The 26,146-nt window shown below is 42.9% G+C and overlaps 2 protein-coding genes across 4 annotated transcripts in view; both read left to right on the top strand.

Moving 5' to 3' along the window:
* LOC131191225 (zinc finger protein 397-like) overlaps positions 1-13,005 on the top strand; it is a 31,060-nt gene extending 18,055 nt beyond the window's left edge. For all 3 annotated transcript variants that reach the window (XM_058169133.1, XM_058169131.1, XM_058169134.1), the window contains exons 6-10: positions 8,208-8,644; positions 8,865-8,979; positions 9,100-9,179; positions 9,941-10,067; positions 11,042-13,005. In XM_058169133.1, coding sequence (XP_058025116.1) covers positions 8,208-8,644; positions 8,865-8,979; positions 9,100-9,179; positions 9,941-10,067; positions 11,042-11,925 — 1,643 coding nt within the window. In that variant the 3' untranslated portion in view covers positions 11,926-13,005. The remainder of the gene's footprint in view (positions 1-8,207; positions 8,645-8,864; positions 8,980-9,099; positions 9,180-9,940; positions 10,068-11,041) is intronic.
* Positions 13,006-17,487: 4,482 nt separating this feature from the next.
* Positions 17,488-24,355, top strand: LOC131191233 (zinc finger protein with KRAB and SCAN domains 7-like). Its single transcript, XM_058169153.1, has 7 exons — positions 17,488-17,602; positions 19,766-19,820; positions 20,002-20,579; positions 20,830-20,944; positions 21,065-21,144; positions 22,122-22,248; positions 23,111-24,355. The coding sequence occupies exons 3-7, from the start codon at positions 20,166-20,168 to the stop codon at positions 23,890-23,892; spliced, it is 1,518 nt and encodes a 505-aa protein (XP_058025136.1). The 5' UTR covers positions 17,488-17,602; positions 19,766-19,820; positions 20,002-20,165; the 3' UTR covers positions 23,893-24,355.
* Positions 24,356-26,146: the final 1,791 nt, after the last annotated feature.

Raw genomic sequence — 26,146 nt, 5'->3', positions numbered from 1 at the left:
GTTGCTCTTCTCTGCACTCTTTCTAGAGTCTCAACATCTTTTTTACATCGTGGCGACCAAAACTGGATGCAATATTCCAAGTGTGGCCTTACCAAGGCATTATAAAGTGGTACTAGCACTTCACGTGATCTTGATTCTATCCCTCTGTTTATGCAGCCCAGAACTGTGTTGGCTTTTTAACAGCTGCTGCACACTGCTGGCTCATATCTAGATGGTTATCCACTAGGACTCCAAGATCCCTCTCACAGGTACTACTATTGAGCAAGGTACCACATATACGGTACTGGTGCATTTTGTTTTTGGCCTAAATGTAGAACCTTACTTTTTCACTGTTGAATTTCATTTTGTTAGATAGCGCCCAATGTTCAAGTCTGTCAAGATCTTTCTGTAACTTGAGCCTATCTTCTGGAGTGTTAGCTATTCCTGCCAGCTTGGTGTCATCTGCAAATTTGATGTGTTCCCCATCTATCCCCTCGTACAAGTCATTGATGAAGATGTTGAAGAGTACTGGGCCTAAAACAGAGCCTTGGGGTACTCCACTGCATACTTCCTCCATGTGGATGTGGTTCCGTTGAGCACTACTCGTTGAGTGCGTTTGGTCAGCCAGTTACGAATCCATCTGGTGGTGGTGCTGTCTAACCCACATTTTTCTACTTTATCTAGTAGTAGGTTATGGTCTACTTTATCAAATGCTTTACTGAAGTCCAAGTAAATTATATCAACAGCATTCCTCTGGTCTACTAATTTTGTCATTTTGTCAAAGAATGCGATAAGATTAGTCTGGCATGATCTGTTTTGACAAACCCATGTTGGCTTTTGGTTATTACTTTGTTTGCTTCTAGGTGTTCGGTGATTCGTTGCTTGATTATCTTTTCCAGAATCTTCCCGGTATTGAGGTCAGACTGATAGGTCTGTAGTTTCCTGGATCTGTTTTTCCTTTTTGAAGATGGGAACTACATCAGCTCTTTTCCAGTCCACTGGCAGCTCCCCTGTGCCCCAGGATCTTTGAAAGATATAGTTCAGTGGTTCTGAGATCACGTCTGCCAGTTCCTTCAGAACCTTGGGGTGTAATCCATCCGGTCCTGGTGATTTGAACTCGTCTAAGGTAGACAGGTGTTCACTTACCATTTTCTTCCCTATTTTAACTTGTGTTTCTAATCTGTTTTTGTAGTGCTGTTTTGATAGGTTGGATTGTTTTTCCTTTTGTGTAAAGACAGATGCAAAATATGAGTTAAGTAGATCTGCTTTCTCCTGTTGCTTGTCATCTTCTTGCCACTTTCTCCCAGCAATGGGCCAATTGTTTCCTTGACTTTTTCTTGTTTTTAACATGTTGGAAGAAGCTTTTTATTATTTTTACTTTTGTCGCTAGCCTTTGTTCATTGTGAGCCTTAGCTTTCCTCACTTCATCTTTACAGGCTCGGGCTGTTGCTGATATTCTGCCTTAGTTATTTGCCCCTCTTTCCACTTTTTATATTTGTCCTTTTGTCTTTCAATTTGTCAGATAGTTCTTTATGCATCCATGCTGGTTTCTTTTGTGATCTACTATTTTTCTTCTTCATTGGTATTGTGTTAGACTGTGCTTTTATAATCTCACTTTTCAAAATTTCCCAAGCTTCTTGAGTTGTTTTCCCCCTGAGGATTCTCATCCATTGAATCCTTCTCAAGATCTCTCTAAGTTTATTGAAATTAGCTCTCTTAAAGTCCAAGACTCTAGTTTGACTTTGTTCTACTACTTGTATTTGCTTAATGTTGAATTCCAATATTGCGTGGTCACTTGCCCCAAGGTTCCTGTAGCTTCAACACCTTCTATCATTTCATCTCTGTTAGTGAGAATTAAGTCCAATATGGCTGATCCTTGTCGCCTTCTCTATTTTTGGGAAACAAAGTTGTCTGCTAGGTTTGTTAGGAACCTGTTGGATCTTCCACTTGGTGCAGAGTTTGTTTCCCAGTTGATGTCAGGGTAGTTAAAATCCCCATTACTACTGTGATGTGCTTCCTACATACCTTAGTTAGCTGACTAGCAAAAGTTCATCTACTTCCTCTGTTTGGTTGGGTGGCCTATAGTATAGACCTATGGCAATATCGTTTTCACCCTTTTATATTGACCCAAATACATTCAAGATGATTTTCATCATTGTTGTGCTCTATTTCTGTAGAGATGTAGTTATTTCTTATATAGTGCAACTCCACCTCCTCTTTTATTTGGTCTATTTCTTTTAAATAATTTATATCCTCTAGCTGTATGTTCCATTTGTCAGTTTCATCCCACCAAGTTTCCGTAATGGCAACAATATCATATCTACCCTCATTTACTTGGTTCTAATTCACCCTGTTTATTCCTCATACTCTGTGCATTGGTGTATAGACATTTGAGTCCATTTGGATTGATCTTGTGTTTACTGTCTACATAACCTGTGTTGACTGCCCCTACTTTCATGCCACCTGTTGGTTTAGTGCACATGGTATGGCACTCACTGTTAAATGCTTGGTTTTGCTTGATAGCATGGTTGATAGTCTTACCCATACAGACATCTATGTTACATGCACTGATAACCCTTTTAGTTTTCGATTGCTGGGGACAGAAATTTTCTATATCAGTTAATTCTCTGTCCCCACTGTTCAGTTTAAATGTTTATCCAGAAAATCTGTGAATGTATTGCTAAGTAACTCAGTCCCTTTCTTTGATGGATGCAATCCATCTCTTTGTACAATTTTTCATTGGACCAGTTGCAGACATCATGACTAATAAAACCAAAGCCTTCCTTTACACCACTCCTTTAGCCACACATTAAACTCCACTACACGCTGGCCTTTACCTTTTGTTCCTTATGTACTGGTAAAACCTCTGAAAAGTTAAGCCTACAACCTATGCTATTAAGTTCATACCCTAAGCTCTGGAAATCATTCTGCACAGAAAGCACATCCTTTTGGGACAGATCATTTGTGCCAAGGTGTATAATAGCATCAACATCAGAATCCTTACTGGCATTCTTGACTATCTTAAGAATCGTCTCTTGTCTCTGCTGGCAGTAGCACCAGGTAGACACCTGGCGTCTTTCAAAACCTCCATATCCTTTCCTAAATTTACATCCCTTACAATTGAATCACCAATCAGAAGGTGGCTTCTCTTTTTGGATACCTTGCTCTTCTTGTGTGACCGATCTGTAATACTTGATACACACTTTTCCAAAGTAGGTTCACACTTTTCCAAAGTAAGTTCTTCATCTTGAACCATAATCCCTTGATTGTTTGAGTTATCAGTATCACAACTACCTTGATCTGTCACTTTAGTGTTCCTATTTAGGTCAGCAAGGGCACTATATCTGTTATACTGGGACACTGTAAAAGCTTTGTGTTTATGGTTCACAGCTCTCACCCTGCCAGATCCCACGGTTGTCCATACTGCCCTTTTCCTGCAGGATCTTTGTGGTAGAGGGGGCTGATGGCTCAGCAGCTGGAATGGCTGAATTGGGTACCTAATTTCTGCTTGGAGAGCATAGATTAGAGATTCTAGATATGTAATCTGTCCACGTAGACTGCTAATTTGTTTACAAAGAGGACAGTACCCAAATTTGAAAAAGGTACTGCGAAAGACAGCTGCAAAACAAGTATTGCACTGAACTAAGCCAGTCATTTTGAATAGAATAAAATCACAATCTCAAGTGGACCAACCCTGAAATACAGAAATTTTCCACCCCCAATTCACCTTAAAGCAGCAGCTCAAACTCACGTGTTTTTCTGAAGCAAATCAGAAAGAAATGCAGAAATTTTCCACCCCCAATTCACCTTAAAGCAGCAGCTCAAACTCACGTGTTTTTCTGAAGCAAATCAGAAAGAAATGCAGAAATTTTCCACCCCCAATTCACCTTAAAGCAGCAGCTCAAACTCACGTTTTTCTGAAGCAAATCAGAAAGAAATGCAGAAATTTTCCACCCCAATTCACCTTAAAGCAGCAGCTCAAACTCACGTTTTTCTGAAGCAAATCAGAAAGAAATGCAGAAATTTTCCACCCCCAATTCACCTTAAAGCAGCAGCTCAAACTCACGTGTTTTTCTGAAGCAAATCAGAAAGAAATGCAGAAATTTTCCACCCCCAATTCACCTTAAAGCAGCAGCTCAAACTCACGTGTTTTTCTGAAGCAAATCAGAAAGAAATGCAGAAATTTTCCACCCCAATTCACCTTAAAGCAGCAGCTCAAACTCACGTGTTTTTCTGAAGCAAATCAGAAAGAAATACAGAAATTTTCCACCCCCAATTCACCTTAAAGCAGCAGCTCAAACTCACGTGTTTTTCTGAAGCAAATCAGAAAGAAATGCAGAAATTTTCCACCCCCAATTCACCTTAAAGCAGCAGCTCAAACTCACGTGTTTTTCTGAAGCAAATCAGAAAGAAATACAGAAATTTTCCACCCCCAATTCACCTTAAAGCAGCAGCTCAAACTCACGTGTTTTTCTGAAGCAAATGAGAAAGAAATACAGAAATTTTCCACCCCCAATTCACCTTAAAGCAGCAGCTCAAACTCACGTTTTTCTGAAGCAAATCAGAAAGAAATACAGAAATTTTCCACCCCCAATTCACCTTAAAGCAGCAGCTCAAACTCACGTGTTTTTCTGAAGCAAATGAGAAAGAAATACAGAAATTTTCCACCCCCAATTCACCTTAAAGCAGCAGCTCAAACTCACGTGTTTTTCTGATGCAAATCAGAATGTAAGGAGCTTTGGGACTGCTCGCACTCCACAGGGAGCAAAAGATTAGCTGAACCTTTTCAAAGAGAGCTGAAGTCTTACTCTGTGAGTCATTTGTTTGAACTTTGGCAGACAGCTGCGATTTCTCTGCCAGGACTGATAAGAGCCGTGAATCCACTGGCTGAAGGCCAGCTCGTTACTTCGAGGTGGGGAAGGAGGCAAAACAGGAAGGGATTTCCTCTGGCAGATGCAGAGTGAGTGGCAGCAATGGATATTTGGGCCATAGACCAGGGGTGAAATGCTCCCGGTTCGGACCGGATCACCCAATCCAGTAGCGATGGCGGGTGGTTCGGAGAACCGGTAGTCCCCCCCTCATGCCCAGCTGAGCCATGCAATCATCAGAGGCTTATTTTTTTGGTGACCTATTCCGCAATGTCGTGGTCCATTTTTAGGCCACTAGACATAGCTCCTGGCCAGGGTTTTCATCCTGACTGTTCCAGGATGACTTGCATGCAAAACTTCAAGCATTTCCCGCTGTAATTTGGAGGGTATGACCACCCTTCCCCCCCATAACAAGCAACCCTTCAATATAGATAACTCATTTCGGCAGAAAAATAAGGCTGCGTTGACCCTGTCATCGGGGTTCTGGGCCAGCCCCGCCACACATAGTTCAAAATTTGCATTAGTTCAGTGTCCTTAGCAGTGTGCCGAGCAATCTCAGCTGCAGTGATGGGCCCCAAACAATGTCCTCGAGCAGGAGGACCTGGCAGACAGGCGCTGGGTCTTCCACTAATGCAGGCAGGGGGCAGCGGCTTAGCACATTGGCATGGCCCAGTGACTTCCCGGGACGGTGGAGTATGCGACGGCAGCCAAAAAAGCCAATGCAATCTTAAATTGCATTAACACAGGGATACAATTAAGATCAAATGAGGCAGTAATATCACTCTAGAAAGCCTTAGTAAGACTACACCTAGAGTACTGCATCCAGTTTTGGTCAACACACTATAAAAAAGAGGAGACTCTTTAGAAAGTGCATAGAAGGGCAACCATAATGATTAGGTGACTGGAGAGTAAAACATGAAGAACGGTTGCAGGAACTGGGCATGGCTAGTCTAGTGAAGAGAAGGACCAGGGGAGACATAATAGCAGTGTTCCAATATTTGAAGGGCTGCCACAGAGTGGAGGGGGTCAAGCCATTCTCCAAAGCGCCTGAAGGCCGGACAAGGAATAATGGATGGAAATTGACCAAGGAGGGTTTCAACTTGGAAATAAAGAGAAACTTTCTAAACAGAACAATCAACCTATGGAGCAGCTTTTGCCTTCAGAAGTTGTGGAAGCTTATCACTGGAAGCTTTCAAGCAGAGCCTGGATTGCAATCTGTCAGAAATGGTGCAGGGTCTCCTGTTTGGGCAGGGTGGGTTGGACTACATGACCTACAAGGTCCCTTCCAACTCCTAATCTGTAATCTGTTGAGAATGTGAGAATAAAAAAAATTCTCACGTTCTGAGCCCTTGCAAGGTACTCGGACATTGCGCACAGGATCCTCTAGGGGGCTCCCTTGAAGAGGGAGGCTCAATCCCCCCCCCGCTTACAAGAGTACTGAGCATGCGCCGGCCTCTTGCCAAGTCAAGAGAGATGCGTGTTTCCCGAGACATTTTCCAGCAAAGGTTTGAAAGCTGCTCCGCTCTTTCGACAATCTCCGATTCTGCTCCCTCCACCCCGCCCGCTGTGAGCCTTCGGGTGAGCCTTTCTAGCAAAGGGAAGAGGCTGCAGGGAAGCCTTGCACGGTCGGAGAGCCAGACGTGAGTCGGGGTCCAGTGATGGGGGCTCGTATGGACACATGCAAAACTTTCACCAGATTCGGAGTCCTGGGAGGGAGGAGGAGAGGAGCAATGGTCCCATGTTCACCTGCCGCCCCTATGCATGCGCAGGCCAGGCCGAGGAGAAAGCAAAGCAAAGCTTCGGATCCTTCCCGTTGCCCCTAGAGAGAAAAAAGCAAGGCCTCAGAAAGGAAGGAGCCATTTACCCTCCATTTGGATGGGGAGACCTCTGCATGGGAGGGAGAGGAGGAGAGGTCGCCTTTGCAAGACGGATTTTTGCCTCCAAAAATCCAGTCCAGTCTTGACTCCTTTATTGTCACTGCACAATGTATGTACAATATGATTGGTGGAGCTCCCTCAGGGCATCCCCCCCACTCAACACAATACAATTCACAGGGAAGACAGAAAATCCCTAACGCAATAAATCATTAACAGACATCCAGTCCTATTGCACCAGTGTGAATGTGTTATTTATTTTTATTTATTGATTTTTGTCACAACATCATATAAAAAGGATTATATAGTATATAAACATATATATGAGTAAATATTAGGAGGTATAAGCACCAATATATATATAGGAAGAAGAAAAGAAAAAAAAGAAAAACAATAGGACAGGAACGGTAGGCACGTTTGTGCGCTTATGCACGCCCCTTATGGTCCTCTTAGGAATGGGGTGAGGTCAATAGTAGAAAGTTCTTGGTTGAAGCTTTTAGGATTATGGGAAGAGACCACAGAGTCAGGTAAAGTATTCCAAGCACTGATGACCTTGTGCCGGGCCTGCCTGCAATTTCCTGCATATTTTGTGGCCCCATTTTCAGAAGGGGTTTCCCTCTCCTCCCCATTCCTAGGCTGGGAGAAGCGAGTGGTCGGAGTCCCCATGCAAGGCTTCAACTAGGTGTGCAAGGAATGGGGTACAAGGGGTGCAAGGGCTGGAACTCAGTTTCCTGCTTTCCCGCCTTTCCCCATTATCACCAGTTTAGTTCTGCCACCAAGTAAAGAAGGAAGATGTTGGAAGAGGGAGGTGCTCCTTGGACTGAGATGCATCATTCACACACTATGATAAGGCCAGTGTGTTGTTTTTTGTCAGGCTTGGCCTTTGTCAATTCTGGGTGTTGAATTCCCTAGTTGGTTTGTTTTCTTATTAAATAGATTTAGAGAGCCCTTCACCTCAATTGCTGTTTGTGACCTGGGACATTTATGATTTGAATTGTGCAAATGATTGCTCTTGACTACGCAGCCATAGAAATGATAAAATTATAATTAGCCATAGAGAGCCATTTGGTTCAGTGATGAAAGCAGAAGGCTTGAAACCAAGAGATTAACTTCTACTCCAACCTTTGGCATGAAAGCCTTGAACCCATCCAAACTCTCAGCCCAATCTACTTCACAGGGATGTTGGGGTGGGGGGATATTAAGAAGGACTGCCTAGAGTAATTTAATTATTATTATTTACAATAATACCGAAGACATAAAAATAACGTTAAATTTTAATGACACTAAGAAGTAGAAATCAAAAACAGATTTATATGTATTTTTCCAGCATTTTGATAGACATTGACATCCTGAAGGGTTCTCTGCAATTTTCCCCATATGTAGGGAGATCAAGTTAATCAATAAGATTCCCCTCTCTTACATCCCAGACATTGGTAGGGTCATCCAAATTTCTTTTTTTGATTTTTCCTTCCCTTCTGTTCTGGAGTTTTATTAGAGACCAGAGAGAAGATGGAGGGACAACACCCAGCAGATGCAGAAGTTAGAAAAGGCCCTCCAGCTGCTCAGCCTTGGAGCTGTGGGAAGAATGGGGCAAGTCCTGGACGGAGGAGCCGCAAAGTGGCATCCAATAGTTCAGAGGTCCAATGCTGTCACTTCAGAAAAGTGCAGTTTCAGGAGTGGAGCTGTCCCCGAGATGTTTGCACTCAGCTTCACTACCTTTGTCGTCAGTGGCTGCAACCAGAAAAACACACCAAGGCTCAGATGCTGGACCTGGTGCTCCTGGAACAATTCCTGGCTGTCCTTCCCCCAGAGATGGCAAGATGGGTGCGGGAGTGTGGAGCAGAGACCAGTTCCCAGGCAGTGTCCCTGGCCGAAGGCTTCTTGCTGACTCAGGAGGAGGAAAACATGCAAGAAGAGTTGCAGGTGGGAGAATGGAATCATGGCAGCTCTAAAAAGGATCTCTGAATTTGTCAATTCCTCTCTGGCAAAATTTTCTGGGATTATTAACTCCTAAGTGCATTTGTTCTATTCTTTCATTGTATATCGAATTTCAGCAACGAACATTGAGGGCTACTAGTGCAGTATGATAATTCATTTCTATCTTTGTGCTCTTCCTTTGTTTCTCGTATCACATCATGTCCAGAAATACGTGGAAGTTGTGACTGAGTATCCTGAGGAGAAAGATTTATTCAGATTTTCTCAAGAGCTGCTCTTCAGGGAGAACTTCCAGAAAGATCAAAGTCAAGACTCTATGCAAGGTAAGAAAAGGTTTTTCTGTGTGAGGTGAGATTTTAACATTTAGCTGATTTTTTTGCTCCACTTTATTGGAGTTTCTCTCTTTAAAAAATCTGTTTCCACTATTTTTCTCTTTCTCGTAGAGAGTAGAAAGCTGTCCTTGGAGTTTTTAGAGTCACCTCTTTCTGATGGAGCTGCAGGATTAGCTGAACCGCTACTTCAGGTAAGGAGGAGAAGCATCGGAAAAGATCCATAAATCTTGGAAGGATTTCATTTTGTTCCTGAGTTCAGTGTATAATATTGCTGTTTCTAAGCAATATACACTCAGCACACCCGGCTTAGCCTACCCTCTCCCTTCTGAGCAGATCATTTGTGAGTCACTTTCTCCACCCCTCCTGCTTCACCATCAGATTTAATTGACTAGATGGTTGTCAGCATCAGGGCTCTTCCTTCTGTCTCCCAGGGTTGTGTACATAGACCATTAAAAATAAATACCCTTTTTTGTCTTTTGAAAAGCATCTTTGGGACAAATGTGACCTAATGAATGAGAATCTCGATAGAGATATAGAGTACTATTTACAAGCTCTTCCAACTTCTTCATGAAGGTATGGAGCTGGGGTACGTTGATCCCTCAGTTGATAAAGTGAACCATTGGAAAACATATCAGGTATGTTTTGCCAGTATTTTGCTCTGCCCATCATCCTAGGAAGAAAGGGAGTCACTGACAAGTAGTGGATTTAAGCCCCAACTACCAATTGACCAAGAATATTTTAGTTGGTTAAACTGTAAGGCATTCCAAACACTTCCAGATTGATCAAACATGATTTAGTTGTGCCGTCAGCCAAAAGCGGTTAGATCTCATTCTGAATTTTGCAGAGGATGCCCATTTTGTTCACTAGATCTCTTTCCTACAATTGGTGGAAGAAAATTATCCCATTATTCTTGGAATTATCTGTTAATAAGGAAACATGTGTCCTTGTTCAGGGTGTTATGTCTTTTGAGGAAGTGGCCGTGTATTTCTCCAAGGAGGAGTGGTCTCAACTGGATGCTGACCAAAAAGACCTCTACAGAGAAGTCATGCTGGAGAACTCCAGAAATCTTCTTTCTCTCGGTAAGAACCCTGCCTGTGCTCGGGAATGTAGAGAAGGGGCTTAAATGTTATTTCTGGGGAAAAAAATTCATTTATTTACAATGCATTCAGAAAGCATTCAGACCACTTTGTAGAATTTTGTTATGCTACAGCATGATTCTACAGTTGTTGAAATTCACTTTTTCTCATTAATCTACACTGGGTACCCAATAATGACAAAGTGAAAAGAACATTTTAGAAATGCCTGTTAATTTATTAGTTTCTAGCCTGGTGTCTTAACCTTTTGACCAAACTGACTTTATGGAAGAAGGAAATTTATTGAAAGAAAAAATTGGCAAACTGCATAGCCTGGCTTTTTATATAAAGATTTTTTTTTTAATGTTTTCTGTTCATAAAACATAATGCTCATTTCCTAGAAGATATTAGCAAGAATCTGAGGACGAGGCTGAATGTACTGATGGTGTGACCTCTCTTGAGCCAGGCTCTGCTTACTAGGATTCGGTATTCCCTCCTGAACCTGGTCACTGGGTTCCTGATGGCCCTGAGCTGCTATCACCAAGACCGGATGACCTCTGAGAGGGAGGTTCCCTTCTTAGAGATATGCTCATTTTTATGCCAAATTTGGCATCGGCCTAAGTTGAGGATGGGGAGTATTTCCATCCAGAAATTCCTTTGACTTTCAAAGATTCTGCTGTACAGTAAAGTTGGGAGGTGCTGGGTATGTTGCTGCCCCAGCATGATACAGTGGCCAATAAACTTTGGGAGTTTGTGGCATCATGGAGTTGTCCAAGGTCAAAGATAAGATCAAGGTTGTGGTCCAACCCTATTATATGAGGATCATTAGGGATACACTTGGAAATGGGTCTTTGCTATCATCTTGGTTTGGACTCTTCATGTTTGCCAACAAAACAATGATGACTGATTTGGCTAAATTTCAGAAGAAAAGTTTTGATTGTTCCCTTATCGTCACAGTTTTCTTTTCTTTTTTCTTCAAGGCTTTAATGGACAAGAGAATAAGAATTGCAATGAGGAATGCCAAGCGATCTATTCAAAAGGAAGGGAAAGGAAATTTGTAGATCAGATGCAACCAAAAAGGGAAGAAACAAAGCAATCACAAAGTGGAATTAAAAAATGTCTTCCCCTGGTCAGTTGGCTTCCTGACTATACAGTGATCGATATGGGAGAAAGACCATATAAATCCATGGAGTGTGGAAAGAGGTTCAATAAATCCGATCATCTCATTTCTCATAAAAAGACACATTCAGAAGAGAAACGATTTACCTGCATGGAGTGTGGAAAGACCTTCTCTTATAATCACTATCTTATAAGACATCAAAGGATCCACACAGGAGAACGACCTTATAAATGCATGGAATGTGGAAAGACCTTTACTTGTAGCACTCATCTTAAGTGCCACAAGAGGATCCACACAGGAGAGAAGCCATATCAATGCATGGAGTGTGGAAAGACATTTACTCGTAACACTCATCTTAATATCCACAAGCGGATCCACACAGGAGAGAAACCGTATCAATGCATGGAGTGTGATGAGACATTCTGCTATTATAAGACTCTTAAAATCCATCAGAGGAATCACAAAGGAGAAAGCCCTTATAAATGCATGGAGTGTGGAAAAACCTTTACTTGTAGCAGTAGTCTGAAATCCCACAATTTGATCCACACAGGAGAAAAGCCATATCAATGCATGGAGTGTGGAAAGAGTTTTAGGAAGAGTGGTAATCTTAATACACACAAGAGGATCCACACAGGAGAGAAACCGTATCAATGCATGGAGTGTGGAAAGACCTTCTGTTATTCTAAGTCTTTTATAAATCATCGAAGGAATCACACAGGAGAAAGACCTTATAAATGCATGTAGTGTGTAAAGATGTTTACGCGTAGCTGTTATCAATCTCTTTCCACTTATGACTGTATGACTATAACTTTTTGCTGGCAATCCTTATGATTTATATTGATATATTGACCATCAATTGTGTTGTAAATGTTGTACCTTGATGAACGTATCTTTTCTTTTATGTACACTGAGAGCATATGCACCAAGACAAATTCCTTGTGTGTCCAATCACACTTGGCCAATAAAATTCTATTCTATTCTATTCTATTAATTCCCACAAGAGGATCCCCACAGGAGAGAAGCCATATGAAAGCATGGAATATGGAAAAAGTTTTAGGAAGAATAATCATCATACCTCCCATAATAGGATTCACACAGGAGAGAAACCGTATGAATGCATGCAGTGTGGAAAGATCTTTACTGGTAGTAATGGTCTTTATTCCCACAAGAGGAGCCAGACGGAAGAGAAGTCATATAAATGTGTGAAATGTGGAGATGATCTTAGAGTTGTGATCTCACTTCCCATAAAAGAATCCATATGAAACCATATGCATGTAGTGAGGAAAGAGATTTGCAAGGTGTAATGCTCTTACTTGCCATAGAGGTATCCACACGTGGCAGAAACCATATCAATAAAAGAAGTGTGGGTAGAACTCCAAGAGAAATTCTGGTTGTCCTCACATTATGACTTCAATTGTGCCCCAACTTTCTGTTGCTAAGTGAGAGACTTATTGTGTTTTGCCCCATATTACAAGTTTTCTTGCCACATTTCTTAAGTGAATCACTGTAATTGTTAAGTTAGTAACACTGTTGTGAAATGAATCTGGCTTCCCCATTGGATTTGCTTGTCAGAAAAATCACAAAAGATGATCACATGATCCAGGGACACTGCAGCTGTCATGAATCAGTTGCCAAGCATCTGAAATTGGATCAGGTGACCATCCGGATGTTGTTCATAAGTGTGAAAAATGCTCAAAAATCATGTTTTTCAGTGCTTCTATAACTTTGAATAATCATTATATGAACTGTAGAAAATCGAGGAATACCTATCGTTGTCTCAAATCTCATGCAAGGACCATTTGAATAATAATCCAAATAAATTGTAGACCTTCTTAGATCTGTATGCATAAATTGCCTTTCTAGTGCAAACCCGAACAGTGTGGATCCCTAATCCTGCTTGTGGTTTTTGCTAAGTCCAAATAGACAAAAGACTTTTTCTAGATGTAGAAATATTCTTGAGTGTTTTTCATTATATTGTTTCAAATATTCCAAAATACCAAATGCAATTATTACATTCCCATCTCCCTCTAACAGGGAGGTTGCTTTGATTACAAAGCTGGGTCTCCTTGCATGGAAAGGGAGTGACTCACACACTTTGCCCTCCCACATCCCCTATAAGCCACCTGGCCAAGAAGAGCGAGCACAGCAGCAGCAACCTTGAGGAGATAAGCGTGGCCAAGCACCCCCTTGGGAAAGCTGGTCTGGGCCGGGTCTGGGTGCTTGCCCTCCATTGCCCAGGGTTCCAGATAGTCCGTGCCACCATCCAGGTATCCTCTGTGTTGTCTGAGCGGGATGGCGAGGCTTCTCAGATGGACGAGACTTTGGTACTCATCCTGGTTTTGTCTTCCTCTGCTGGAGACCCTCCTAGCCTTGCCTGCCTCCCCCCCCTCCCCCAGGAGGTGGAGGATGCCGCTGCTGCTGCATGTGGAAGCGCAGTGGAGAAAGTTTGCAGGAAGCAGTTCCCTTCAGGTCTAACTTTTGCCTTGACAGATCTCTGGAGAGGAGGAAGGGTGGCAAGGGAGCTGCATGAGGGAAGAGTGCCCCAACAAGCCAGCATCTTTACCACACATGCCTGGAAACAAGTATTTCCTTTCAAAAAGGGCCAGCCTCCCTCATGCAGGACCCGGGGTTGCTGCTCCCCTGCCACCTCCTCTTGCTGTGCAAAGATCTGTCAAGACAGAAATTGGACTCGGAGGAAACTGCTCCCTGCAAACTTTCTCCTCACCCCTTTCACACTCAGTAATGTCATCCTCCATCTCTTGCTTTGGTGGGAGTGGGTACTGGACAGGGAAATAAACCCTAACAATGTCAGAGATTGGGAGAAGAACGTCTCCTTCGGCATGCTGTGCACGTGCACAGACACACACACACACACCAATCCAAGCTTGGAGACTTATCCCCATCTGCCAATTATGCCTGGGCTTGAGAAGAAGGCACCTGTCCTGTCCTCCTCCGTCCGAACGATGGCTTAATTAGCCGGCACTATCAGCTCTGGCGACAAAAGAGCCAGCGTCTGCCAAGAGCCCTCGTTAGTTTCCACTGGTGAGTCACAAACTTCAGATCTAGTCAATCAGTGGATTTGCCTGATACAAAGAGACACACCAGCTCTTGCTGCCTTTTATATTCTGTGGGGTGTGGCTCAATGACTCAGCACTTCCTAGGCCTGCCCCTCCCCTGCTTCTATTGTTCCCTTCTCTCCTGGCTACGAAACCTAGGATTCAACCACGCCTGATTGCTGTCAGCTGCAGGCGTGTGGGGGGGAAGAGTCAGGAGATGGAAGCCTCATTAGTTCTTCCACCTGGCCTGCTTCTGGCTCCTGGAGCTGATCCAGGGAGGCCGGTGCTTCCGAGGTAAGTCCTGACGGCCCTTCCCCCTCACTGAGTCACTTTCTGGCAGCAGGCCCGGCTCCAAGGCACTTTCAGGCATGGGGCCAGGTTCGGGGGCAAGAAGCCACAACAGCACCGAATTTTCCCCACCTTGTGTTAGCCAGTGCAACTTATTCCATCCCAACCCAGCTGTCCCAAGTCAGCTGCGTCCAGCGAGTGGTATCGAACCGACCGTGTGAGTTGTCATAGCCTTACATGCAACTGGCCTGTTGAGGGCAACTATAATGCTGATGTGGCTCTCAATGAAATTGAGTTAGACACCCCTGCTCTTCACCCTCCCCATGAAATGCTTGACAACTGGTTCATATTAATATCAGTTGCAGTGCCCTGGGGTCATATTCAGAAAGTAACTTCAGTTTCTCCTGGCAAATAGATAGAGCTCAGGAGAACTGGCTCTGGGATGTGTAAATCATCATACTCGCAAATCACAAAGCCAGCATGGGTTTGTTTAAAAGATCGCGCCAAAACAATGATTTTATTCTTTGACAAAGTGACTAAATTAGTAGGTTCTTTCTTAGGCCCAGCACTCTTCATTATCTTGATAAAGGGCTTAGATGAGGGAATAGAAGAGGAACTCATCAAATTTCCAGATAAGACTAAGCTGGCAGGACTAGCCAACACTCCAGGAGACAAGTTCAGAATCCAAAAAGATCTTGACAAACATGAAGAATGGGCGTTATCCAAGAAAATAAAATTTAATAGTGAGAAAAGCACTTAAGGAAAACAAAAAAAACCCAAAAGGTACAAGTATAGATTAGGCGAAACCTAGCCCAAAAACTCGGAGAGGAACCTTGGAGTCCTAGTGGACGATCACTTAAATATCAGCCAGCAATGGGTGGCAGCAATCAAAAAAGCCAACACAATCCTTGGTTGCATAAACAGGCATAGAATCAAAAATTGTGAAATATTAGTACCACTTTATAAAACCAGTGAAATCTTCATTACTTTTGGCTAGAAAAAAATATTCTTTTACTCCAAAGGCCTTAAGGTGCCTACTAAAATTTACTGAGGTGTATTCCCTACTCAATACCAAAATAAAACGATTCACTACTCTCTCTTTTTTTTCCCCCTTGTGGTATTTGAGCTTTATATTTTTCGGTGTTTGCCTTCCTTCATTTTGTAATTCCACTTTTTCTCTAGTCACGTATGAGACTTTATTCTCCTGATCTTCATTTCTCCATCATGGTGGCTTGTTTTGAGGTAAAAAAGTTTAAAGGTCCTCAGGTTTGAGCTTTCTATTTTGTTACTTTTGTTGCCTCTTTTTCATCAGGATCTTTACTTCAGGATTATTGACATTATTACAGGATGCCTTTGGTGTTTCCAAGCCTCCTTGACTGCCCAGAGGCATGCATTTGAAAAGGCAGCTGTAATAATTGGAAAAGAAAAATCAATACAAATCTTAATTTTCCTCAACCTGCGCCTTTCCTCCCTGTATCTCTGCCAGCCCCCTGATCTCCCCTCACTTCAAGGCTGAGTTTGCCATCAGCCACAAGACACAGGCTGAGTTTCATAGAGAGACTTTTCTTCCTTGTCTTTTGACTGCCCTGCCATTTCTGACAGGATTTTGCCCATTTTTGAGGTCTCCTCCTGGAAATCTTTGCTGACGATGTCAAACTATTTAATAAACTATTTAAACTATTTAATACCACAGACAACACTTCTATCATTCAAAACGACCTTGATCATCTAACTGCTTGGTCTAAAAATTGGCAGCTCCAAATTTCATCCAGCAAATGCTCAGTCTTACATATAGGAAAAAAGAACCCAAACACTAAGTACGTACTAGATGGACATTACCTTACTGACGACCCCCATCCCGTTAAAGACCTTGGAGTTTTCATGTCAAATGATCTAAGTGCCAAAGCCCACGGCAACTACGTAGCAAAAAAAGCTCTAAGAGTTGTAAACCTAATCTTGCGTAGCTTCTTTTCCAAAAACACCACACTACTAACCAGAGCATATAAAACATTTGCTAGACCAATTCTAGAATACAGCTCACCTGTTTGGAACCCTCACCACATCTCTGACATCAATACAATTGAACGTGTCCAGAAATATTTTACAAGAAGAGTTCTCCATTCCTCTGAAAACAACAAAATACCTTATCCCACCAGACTTGAAATCCTAGGCTTAGAAAACTTGGAACTCCGTCGCCTTCGACAAGACCTAAGTTTAACTCACAGAATCATCTATTGTAATGTCCTTCCTGTCAAAGACTACTTCAGCTTTAATTGCAATAATACTAGAGCAACTAATAGATTTAAACTTAATGTCAACCGCTTTAATCTAGATTGCAGAAAATATGACTTCTGTAACAGAATCATCAGTGCTTGGAATACTTTACCTGACTCTGTGGTCTCTTCCCATAATCCTAAAAGCTTTAACCAAAAACTTTCTACTATTGACCTCACCCCATTCCTAAGAGGACCATAAGGGGCGTGCATAAGCGCACAAACGTGCCTACCGTTCCTGTCCTATTGTTTTTCTTTTCTTCTTCCTATATATATATATGCTTATACCTCCTAATATTTACTCACATATATGTTTATATGCTATATAATCTTTTTGTATGATACCTACATATATTGTGACAAAATAAATAAATAAATAAATAAATCCCTCCAGACCCTTCAGAGAAGCTGCACTTCAGGAAAGGGATTTTTGAGTCTCCACAGAGATTTTCTCAATCTTCACAAGATCACAGACGGTTGTTAGAGATTAAAAAAAGGAAAATCTGCAAACTGACACTTGCTGAAGATGCTACTTTCTTTCTAGATAGGCAATGTTAGAGGGAAGGTTTCCTTCAATGCCCATCATCTCAGAGCCCTTGCAGGGTCTTCTCGCAATGCGCACAGGATCCTCTAGGGGGCTCCCTGGAAGAGCGGTGCAGCTCCCTCCCTCCCCCGCCTTAGAAGAGAACTGAGCATGCGCCGGCGTCTTTCCCAAGTCAAGAGAGATGCGTGCTTCCCGACTCATTTTCCAGCAAAGGCTTGAAAGCTCCGATTCTGCTTCCCACCCTCGCTGTGAACTTTCGGGTGAGCCTTTCTAGCAAAGGGAAGAGGCTGCGGGGAAGTCTTGCACGGTCCGACGTAATTCGGTGTTTAGTGATGGGGGCTTGCATGGACACATGCAAAACTTCCATTAGATTCGGAGTCCTGGGATGAAGGAGCGGGGGGGAGGAGCAGTGGTCCCATGTTCCCCTGCCGCCCATATGCATGCACAGGCCAAGCAGGGGAGAAAGGAAATCTTCGGATCCTTCTCGTGGCCCTTAGAGAGAGAAAAAAATCAGAATCTCAGGAGGGAGCCATTTACCCTCCATTTGGATGGGGAAACCTCTGCATGGGAGGGAGAGGAGGAGAGGGCGCCTTTGCAAAAGAGAGATTTGTGCCTGCAAGTCAGTCTCCCTCCCCCCAGGACAATTTCTTGCAAATCTCCCGTTTTCAGAAGGGATTAGGCCAGTGTTTTTGTCAAGCTTGGCCTTTGTTTTTAATCGTGGGTGTTGCAATCCATTGTTTATTTATTTACTTATTAAGTGGATTTAAGGAGCCCCTTATGTCAATTGCTGTTTGTGACCTGGGACATTTATGATTTGAATTGTGCAAATGGTTGCTCTTGACTATGTAACCATAGAAATGATAAAATCATAGTTAGCCATAGAGAGCCATTTGGCTGAGTGATGAAAGCACAAGGCTTTGAAACCAAAAGATTAACTTCTACTCCAACCTTTGGCATGAAAGCCTTGAGCCCATCCCAACTCTCAGCCCAATCTACTTCACAGGGCTGTTTTGGGGTGGGGGATAATAAGAAGGAGCATTATGTATAATTGCTGTGTAGAGTAAATAATTATAATAATAATACAGAAACCTGAGTCTTCGGAGAAGGGCGGGATATAAATCAGGGGTCGCAGGGGTCGATTCTCTCGCCTCTCCTGTTCAACATCTAAATGAAGCCGTTGGGCGAGGTCATCAGTGGCTTTGGGGTGAGTTATCACCTGTACGCTGATGATACTCAGCTGTACTTTTCCACCCCAGGCCACCCCAGCGGTTGTCAAGTGCTGTCCCGTTGTCTGGAGGCCGTACGGGTCTGGATGGGGAGAAACAGACTCAGACTCAATCCATCCAAGACGGAGTGGCTGTGGATGCCGGCATCTCGGTACAGTCAGCTGCAACCGCAGCTGACTGTTGGGGGCGAGTCACTGGCTCCAAAGTGCGGGCTCCTCCACTGGCCTTGGAGTCACTGGCCCCAAGTGCGCAACTTGGGCGTTCTCCTGGGTGGACGGCTGTCGTTCGAAGACCATTTGGCGGCCGTCTCCAGGAGAGCTTTTTACCAGGTTCGCCTGGTCCGCCAGTTGCGTCCCTTTCTTGACTGGGATGCCTTATGCACGGTCACTCATGCTCTCGTCACTGGATTATTGCAATGCTCTCTACATGGGGCTACCCCTGAAGTACACTCGGAGACTTCAGCTAGTCCAGAATGCAGCTGCGCGGGTGATTGAGGGAGCACCACGTGGCTCCCAGGTGACACCACTCCTGCGCAGTCTGCACTGGCTATCTGTGGTCTTCCGGGTGCGCTTCAAGGTTTTGGTCACCACCTTCAAAGCGCTCCATGGCTTAGGGCCCGGGTACTTACGGGACCGCCTGCTGTTACCACATGCCTCCCACCGACCCATGCGCTCTCACAGAGAGGGTCTTCTCAGGGTGCCGTCCACCAAGCAGTGTCTGCTGGCGGCCCCCAGGGGAAGGGCCTTCTCTGTGGGAGCACCTACTTTCTGGAACGAACTTCCCCCCAGTTTACGCCAATTGCCTGACCTCCGGACCTTTCGCCGGGAACTGAAAACTTATTTATTTATCCAAGCGGGACTGGCCTGATTTTTAAATGCTAAATTTTTTAAATTCTTAAATCTTAAATTTTAATTGTATTTTATTGGGTATTTTATATGGTCAATTGGACGGTTTTAATTTCGGCCTTTTTGGAATAAGTTTTTTAATTGTTATTTTAGTTTGTATATAAATTGTTTTAATGCAGGCTGTACACCGCCCTGAGTCCTTCGGGAGAAGGGCGGTATAAAAGTTTAATTAATTAAATAAATAAATAAATAAATAAATGTAAATAAAAAAAACCATAAAAATAAATTTAAAAAAATTTAGGAAGTAGAAATCCAAAACATATTTAAATATATTTTTCCAATATTTTGATAGACATTGACGTCCTGAAGGATTCTCTGCAATATTCCACATATCGAGAGAGAGCAAGGTAACTAATAAGATTTCCTGTCCCCCCCATCCCACACATTGGTAGGTTCATCCAAATTTCTTTTTTTTTTTTCCTTCCTTTTCCCCTTCCCATTTCTTCCCTTCCCTCTCTTGATAAGGATGCTCATTAGTTCAATTAATCACCCTAGTAAACACCCTGAATTATTTGTTTTCCATTTCAGGCATGTAAGCTGGACATTTTTTCTGTTCCTTCTGGAATCTTAAGTAACTTGTCTGGGAAGAGAGCTGAATGGCCTTGGAAAATTTGGCCAGACCTCTTGTGGACATAAAGACCTGTGGAGATCCTTAAGTCCATTTTGGAGCTTTATTAGAGACCAGAGAGAAGATGGAGGGGCAAAACCCAGCAGATGCAGAAATTAGAAAAGGCCCCCCAGCTGCTCAGCCTTGGAGCTGTGGGAAGAATGGGGCAATTCCTGGACGGAGGAGCCATGAAGAGGCATCCAATAGTTCAGAGGTCCAATGCTGTCACTTCAGAAAAGTGCAGTTTCAGGAGGGGAGCCGTCCCCGAGATGTTTGCACTCAGCTTCACTACCTTTGTCGTCAGTGGCTGCAACCAGAAAAACACACCAAGGCTCAGATGCTGGACCTGGTGCTCCTGGAACAATTCCTGGCTGTCCTTCCCCCAGAGATGGCAAGATGGGTGCGGGAGTGTGGAGCAGAGACCAGTTCCCAGGCGGTGTCCCTGGCCGAAGGCTTCTTGCTGACTCAGGAGGAGGAAAAGAGGCAAGAAGAGTTGCAGGTGGGAGAATGGAATCATGGCAGCTCTAAAGAGATTCCCTCTGAATTTGCCAATTCCTTTGTGGCAGAATTTTCTGGGATTATTAACTCCTATGGGCATTTGTTCTGTTCTTCCAGAGAATGTATTTGGGGGAATTCTTCCATTCTGTTTCAGCAATGTACATTGGGGTCTGCTAGTTTAAAGGTGCAGTATGATAATTCATTTTTATCTCTGTCCTCTTCCTTTGTTTCTCATATCACATCATGTCCAGAAATCGGTGGAATCTGTGACTGAGTATCCTGAGGAGAAAGATTCATTCAGATCTTCTCAAGGGCTGCTCTTCAGGGAGAACTTCCAGAAAGATCAAAGTCAAGATGCTATGGAAGGTAGGAAAAGGTTTTTCTGTGTGAGGTGAGATTTTAACATTTAGCTGATTCTTTCGCACCACTTTATTGGAGTTTCTCTCTTTAACAAATCTACTTCCACTCGTTTTCTTTTTCTCACAGTGAGTAGAAAGCTGTCCTTGGAGTTTTTAGAATCCCCTCTTTGTGCTGGTGCGGAAGGATTAACTGAACCGCTACTTCAGGTAAGGAGGAGAAACATAGGAAAAGGTCCATAAATCTTGGATGGACTTTATTTTGTTCTAGAGTTAAATGTATAGAATTGCTGTTTCTAAGCAATTCAAATTTCACACTCAGCTTAGCCCTATCCTCTCCCTTCTGAGGGGATCCTTTGTGAGTCTCTTTCTCCACCCTTCCTGCTTCACCATCAGATTTCATTGACCAAGCTGCTGTCAGCATCGGGGCTGTTCCTTCAGTCACCAAGGGTTGTTCTCACACACCATTACAAAAAAATAATAATCCTATTTTTTCTTTTGAAAATCATCTTTGATCTGGTGATTGAGAATCTCCATAGACATACAGAGTACTATTACAAGCTCTTCCAATTTCTTCATGAAGGTGTGGAGTTGGGGTACGTTGATCCCTCAATTGATAAAGTGAGCCATTGGAAAACATGTCAGGTGGGCTTTGCCAGTATTTTGCTTTGCCCATCCTAGGAAGAATGGGAGTCACTGATAAGTATTGGAGTTAAGACCTAACTACCAATTGACCAAGAACGTTATAATAGTTGGCTATACCTTAAGGCATTCCAAACACTTGCAGCTTGATCACACATGATTTAGTTTTTTGGTTTTTTTTTAATTTGCATTTATATCCCGCCCTTCTCCGAAGACTCAGGGTGGTTTATACTATGTCAAGCAATAGTCTTCATCCATTTGTTATTGCCCCCAACAATCTGGGTCCTCATTTTACCTACCTTATAAAGGATGGAAGGCTGAGTCAACCTTGGGCCTGGTGGGACTTGAACCTGCAGTAATTGCAAGCAGCTGCTGTTAATAACAGACTGCATTAGTCTGTTGAGCCACCAGAGGCCCTAGTTGTGCCATCCGCCAAAAGCAGAATAAAAAACTTTATTCTTAAAGGGCAGATCTCTTTCCAAAAATTGGTTATCCCATTATTCTTGGGATTATCTGTTAATACGGAAACATTTGTCCTTGTTCAGGATGTTGTGTCTTTTGAGGATGTGGCCGTGTATTTCTCTGAGGAGGAGTGGTCTCAACTGGATGCTGACCAAAAAAAGCTCTACAGAGAAGTCATGCTGGAGAACTCCAGGAATCTGTTTTCTCTGGGTAAGAACCCCTTTCTGTGCTCAGGAACATAGAGAAGGGGCTTGAATATTATTTCTAGGGGGAAAATCATTTATTTATAGTGTAATCAGAAAGCATTCAGACCACCTTCACTTTGTAGAATTTTGTTATGATGCAGCATGATTCTACAGTTGTTGAAATTCACTTTTTTCTCATTAATCTACACTGGGTACTGACAAAGTGAAAACAAAATTTTAGAATGGTCTGTAAATTTATTACTTTCTAGCCTGGTGTCTTAACCTTTTGACCAAACTGACTTTATGGAGGAAGGAAATTTATTGATAGAAAATTGGGAATCTGTATAGCCTGGCTTTTTGTATTAAGAAAATTGGGGTGTTTTTAAAAAACAAAAGTGTTCTGCTCATGAAATACAAAATACTTGTTTCATAGAAGATATTAGTGAGACGCTGAGAAAGAGGCTGAATGTACTGAGCCAGATTCTGGCTCCCAGGATTTGGTATCCTTCCTGAACCTGTTCACTGGGTTCCTGATGGCCCTGAGCTGCTATAATCGACTGGATGACCTCTGAGAGGGGTGTTCCCTTCTTAGAGATAAACCCACTTACGTACCGAATTTGGCATCAGCCCAAGTTGAGGGTGGGGAGGTATTGCCATCCAGAAATTCCCTTTGACCTTCAAGGATTTTGCTCTGCAGACAAGTGGAGATGAGACTTTTATTGAAACTGGGAGTTGCAGGTTATGTTGCTGCCCCAGCATGATATGGTGTCCAATACTCTTTGGGAGTTTGGTGCACCATGGAATTATCCCAGGTCAACAATTAGTTCAGGATTGTGTTTCAATCCTATTGGAATGAAAATATATGGTTTTTCTTTTTCTTTTTCAAGGCTTTAATGGGCAAGAAAATAAGAATTGCAAGCAGGAATGCCAAGCGATCCATTCAAAAGTGGGGGGAAGGAAATTTGAAGATCAGATGCAACCAGAGAGTGATGAAACAAAGCAATTGCAAAGTGGAATTAACAATGGTTTTCTTCTGGTCAGTGGGCTTCCTAACCATACAGTGATTTATATGGGAGAAAGACCGTATAAATCCATGGAGTGTGGAAAGAGGTTCAATAAATCCGATCATCTCATTTCTCATAAAAAGACACATTCAGAAGAGAAACCAAATACCTGCAGGGAGTGTGGAAAGACCCTCTGTAATAAACACTCTCTTAGAAGGCATGAAATGATTCACAAAGGAGAACGACCTTGTAAATGCATGGAGTGTGGAAAGACCTTTACTCGTAGCAGTAGTCTTAATATCCACAAGAGGATTCACACAGGAGAGAAGCCATATCAATGCATAGAGTGTGGAAAGGGTTTTAGTCATAAATCTACTCTTCATTCCCACAATTTGATCCACACAGAGAAACTGCATCAATGCATGGAGTGTGGAAAGACCTTCTGTTATAATCGTTCTTTATTAGCCCATCAAATGAATCACAAAGGAGAAACAGCTTATAAATGCATGGAGTGTGGAAAGACTTTTATTTGTAGCAATTATTTTCGTTCCCACAAAATGATCCATTCAGGAGAAAGACCTTATAAATGTATGGTGTGTGGAAGGAGCTTCGCTCGTAGCTGTTATCTTAATTCCCACAAGAGGAGCCACACAAGAGTCATATAAATGTTTGCAGTGTGGAGATGGCTTTAGAAATAGTTGTGATCTCACTTTCCATAAAAGGAGCCATACGGGAGAAAAAAACATGAATGCGTGGAGTGAGGAAAGAACTTTGCAAGGAGTAAAGCTCTTACTTGCCATAGAAGTATCCACACACAAGAGAAACTACTACTATTGAGCTAGGTACTACATATACGGTACCTGTGCATTTTTTATTTATTTATTTTTTTTTGCCTATGCACTACCTGACTCTGTGGTCTCATCCCAAAATCCCCAAAACTTTAACCAAAGATTGTCTACTGTTGACCTCACCCCATTCCTAAGAGGTCTGTAAGGGGCGTGCATAAGAGCACAAGCGTGCCTACCGTACCTGTCCTAATGTTCCCTTTGGTTGAATTCAATTTGTGTGGTTATTTCATGCTTATACTTATATATATTGTTGTGTTTGACAAAATAAATAAATGAATTAAATAAATAAATAAATAAAAAGTCTCCTTTTTTTGCCTCATAATATTTCAGCTTTATATTATTTTTTAGTATTTGCCTTCCTTCATTTTGCCTTCCTTCATTTTGTATTTCCACTTTTTCTCTAGTCACATACGAGACTTTATTCTCCCAATCTTCATTTCTTCATCATGGTGGTTTGTTTTGAGGTAAAAAAATTTAAAGGTCCAGAGCAGTGGAAGTCAACCTGGTCCCTACCGCTCACTAGTGGGTGTTCCTGCTTTCATGGTGGGTGGTAGGGGTTTTGTCCGATACTGAAGCACTTTCCTTTTTTTAATTTAATTGACTTTTTAAAAAATTTTCATAGCATTATTTATAAACATTTTCATTAGGTTTTCATAGAATTCCCCGTGACAATTTAAATTTATGAAAATATACTATTTGTATCGCCCGCGCACAAGTTTAGTTCACGTTACGTAAGTGAAACTAAATGGCGCTATAGTGCGACCGCAAACAAAAGAGGCTTGTCCCAGAATAGCTCGCGCATCTCCCCCCACATCACTCAGGTGTAACAGTCAAGCCGAGCTGGTAGCCGGTGCCCCCCCCCAAAAAAACCTACTTTATAAATCACTATTACTGTGGATCCAGTGGGCGGTTAGAAAATTTTACTACTAACAGAGATATAAAAGTGGGCGGTAGGTATGTTGACTACTCCTGGTCCAGAGGTTTGAGCTTTTGCTCTATTTTGGGAATTTTGTTTTGATGCCTCTTTTTCATCAGGATCTATTCTTCAGAATTATTGACATTATTACAAGATACCTTTGGTGTTTCCAAGCCACCTTGGGTGCCCAGAGGCATGAATTTGAAAAGGCAGCTGTAATAATTGGAAAAGAAAAATCAGTACGAATCTTAATTTTCCTCAACCTGTGGCTTTCCTCCCTGTGTCTCTGCCAGCCCCCTGATCTCCCCTCACTTCAAGGCTGAGTTTGCCATCAACCCAAGGCTGGGTTTCATAGAGAGACTTTTCTTCCTTGTCTTTTGACCACCCTGCCACTTCTGACAGGATTTTGCCCATTTTTGAGGTCTCCTCCTGGAAATCCCTAGAGACCCTTCAGAGAAGCTGCACTTCAGGAAAGGGATTTTTGAGTCTCCCCAGAGATTTTCTCAATCTTCACAAGATCACAGACGGTTCCTAGAGATTGAAGGGGCCACTTCCTTTCTAGATAGGGAATGTTAGAAGGAAGATTTCCTTCAAGTTTAATGCCCATCATCCCAGACCCGCCTGGAACATGACCTTGCAGGGTCTTCTCGCAATGCGCATAGGATCCTCTAGGGGGCTCCCTGGAAGAGCCGGGAAGCACCTTCCCGCCCCTCCGATTCACAAGAGAACTGAGCATGCGCCGGCCTCTTTCCCCAGTAGAGAGAGAGAGATGCTTCCCGAGGTATTTTCCGGCAAAGGCTTGAAAGTTTGTCCGCTCTTGCTACGGTCTCCGAATCTGCCCCCCCCCCCAACTGTGATCCTTTGGGTGAGTCTTTCTAGGACGAGGCTGCAGGGAGGTTTTCATGGTTCGAGGTGCAGACGTGATTCGGGGTTCAGTGATGGGACTTTTCTCCCGCGCTGGAGGCTCACATTGGAGACATTTAAAACTTCATCAGGCTTGGAGTCGTGGGAAAAGGGGGGGAGGTCACTGATTCCACAGGCCAGGCAGGAGAGAAAGCAAAGCTTCGGATCCTCTTCGTGGCCCCTAGAGAGAGAAAAATCAGACTCTCAGAAAGGAGGGAGCCATTTACCCTCCATTAGGATGGGGAAACCTCT

This window comes from Ahaetulla prasina, chromosome 2 (genome assembly GCF_028640845.1).
Source record: "Ahaetulla prasina isolate Xishuangbanna chromosome 2, ASM2864084v1, whole genome shotgun sequence".
NCBI lineage: Eukaryota > Metazoa > Chordata > Lepidosauria > Squamata > Colubridae > Ahaetulla > Ahaetulla prasina.
This window is presented reverse-complemented; position numbering and strand designations above follow the sequence as displayed.

Bases quoted from the DNA above. Each gene is read 5' to 3' on its own strand.
- LOC131191233 (XM_058169153.1), top strand. From the start codon at position 20,166: ATGGAGGGGCAAAACCCAGCAGATGCAGAAATTAGAAAAGGCCCCCCA. The intron at 20,580-20,829 runs GTGGGAGAATGG...CATCATGTCCAG, and splicing joins AGAGGCAAGAAGAGTTGCAG to AAATCGGTGGAATCTGTGAC. The intron at 22,249-23,110 runs GTAAGAACCCCT...TTCTTTTTCAAG, and splicing joins CAGGAATCTGTTTTCTCTGG to GCTTTAATGGGCAAGAAAAT.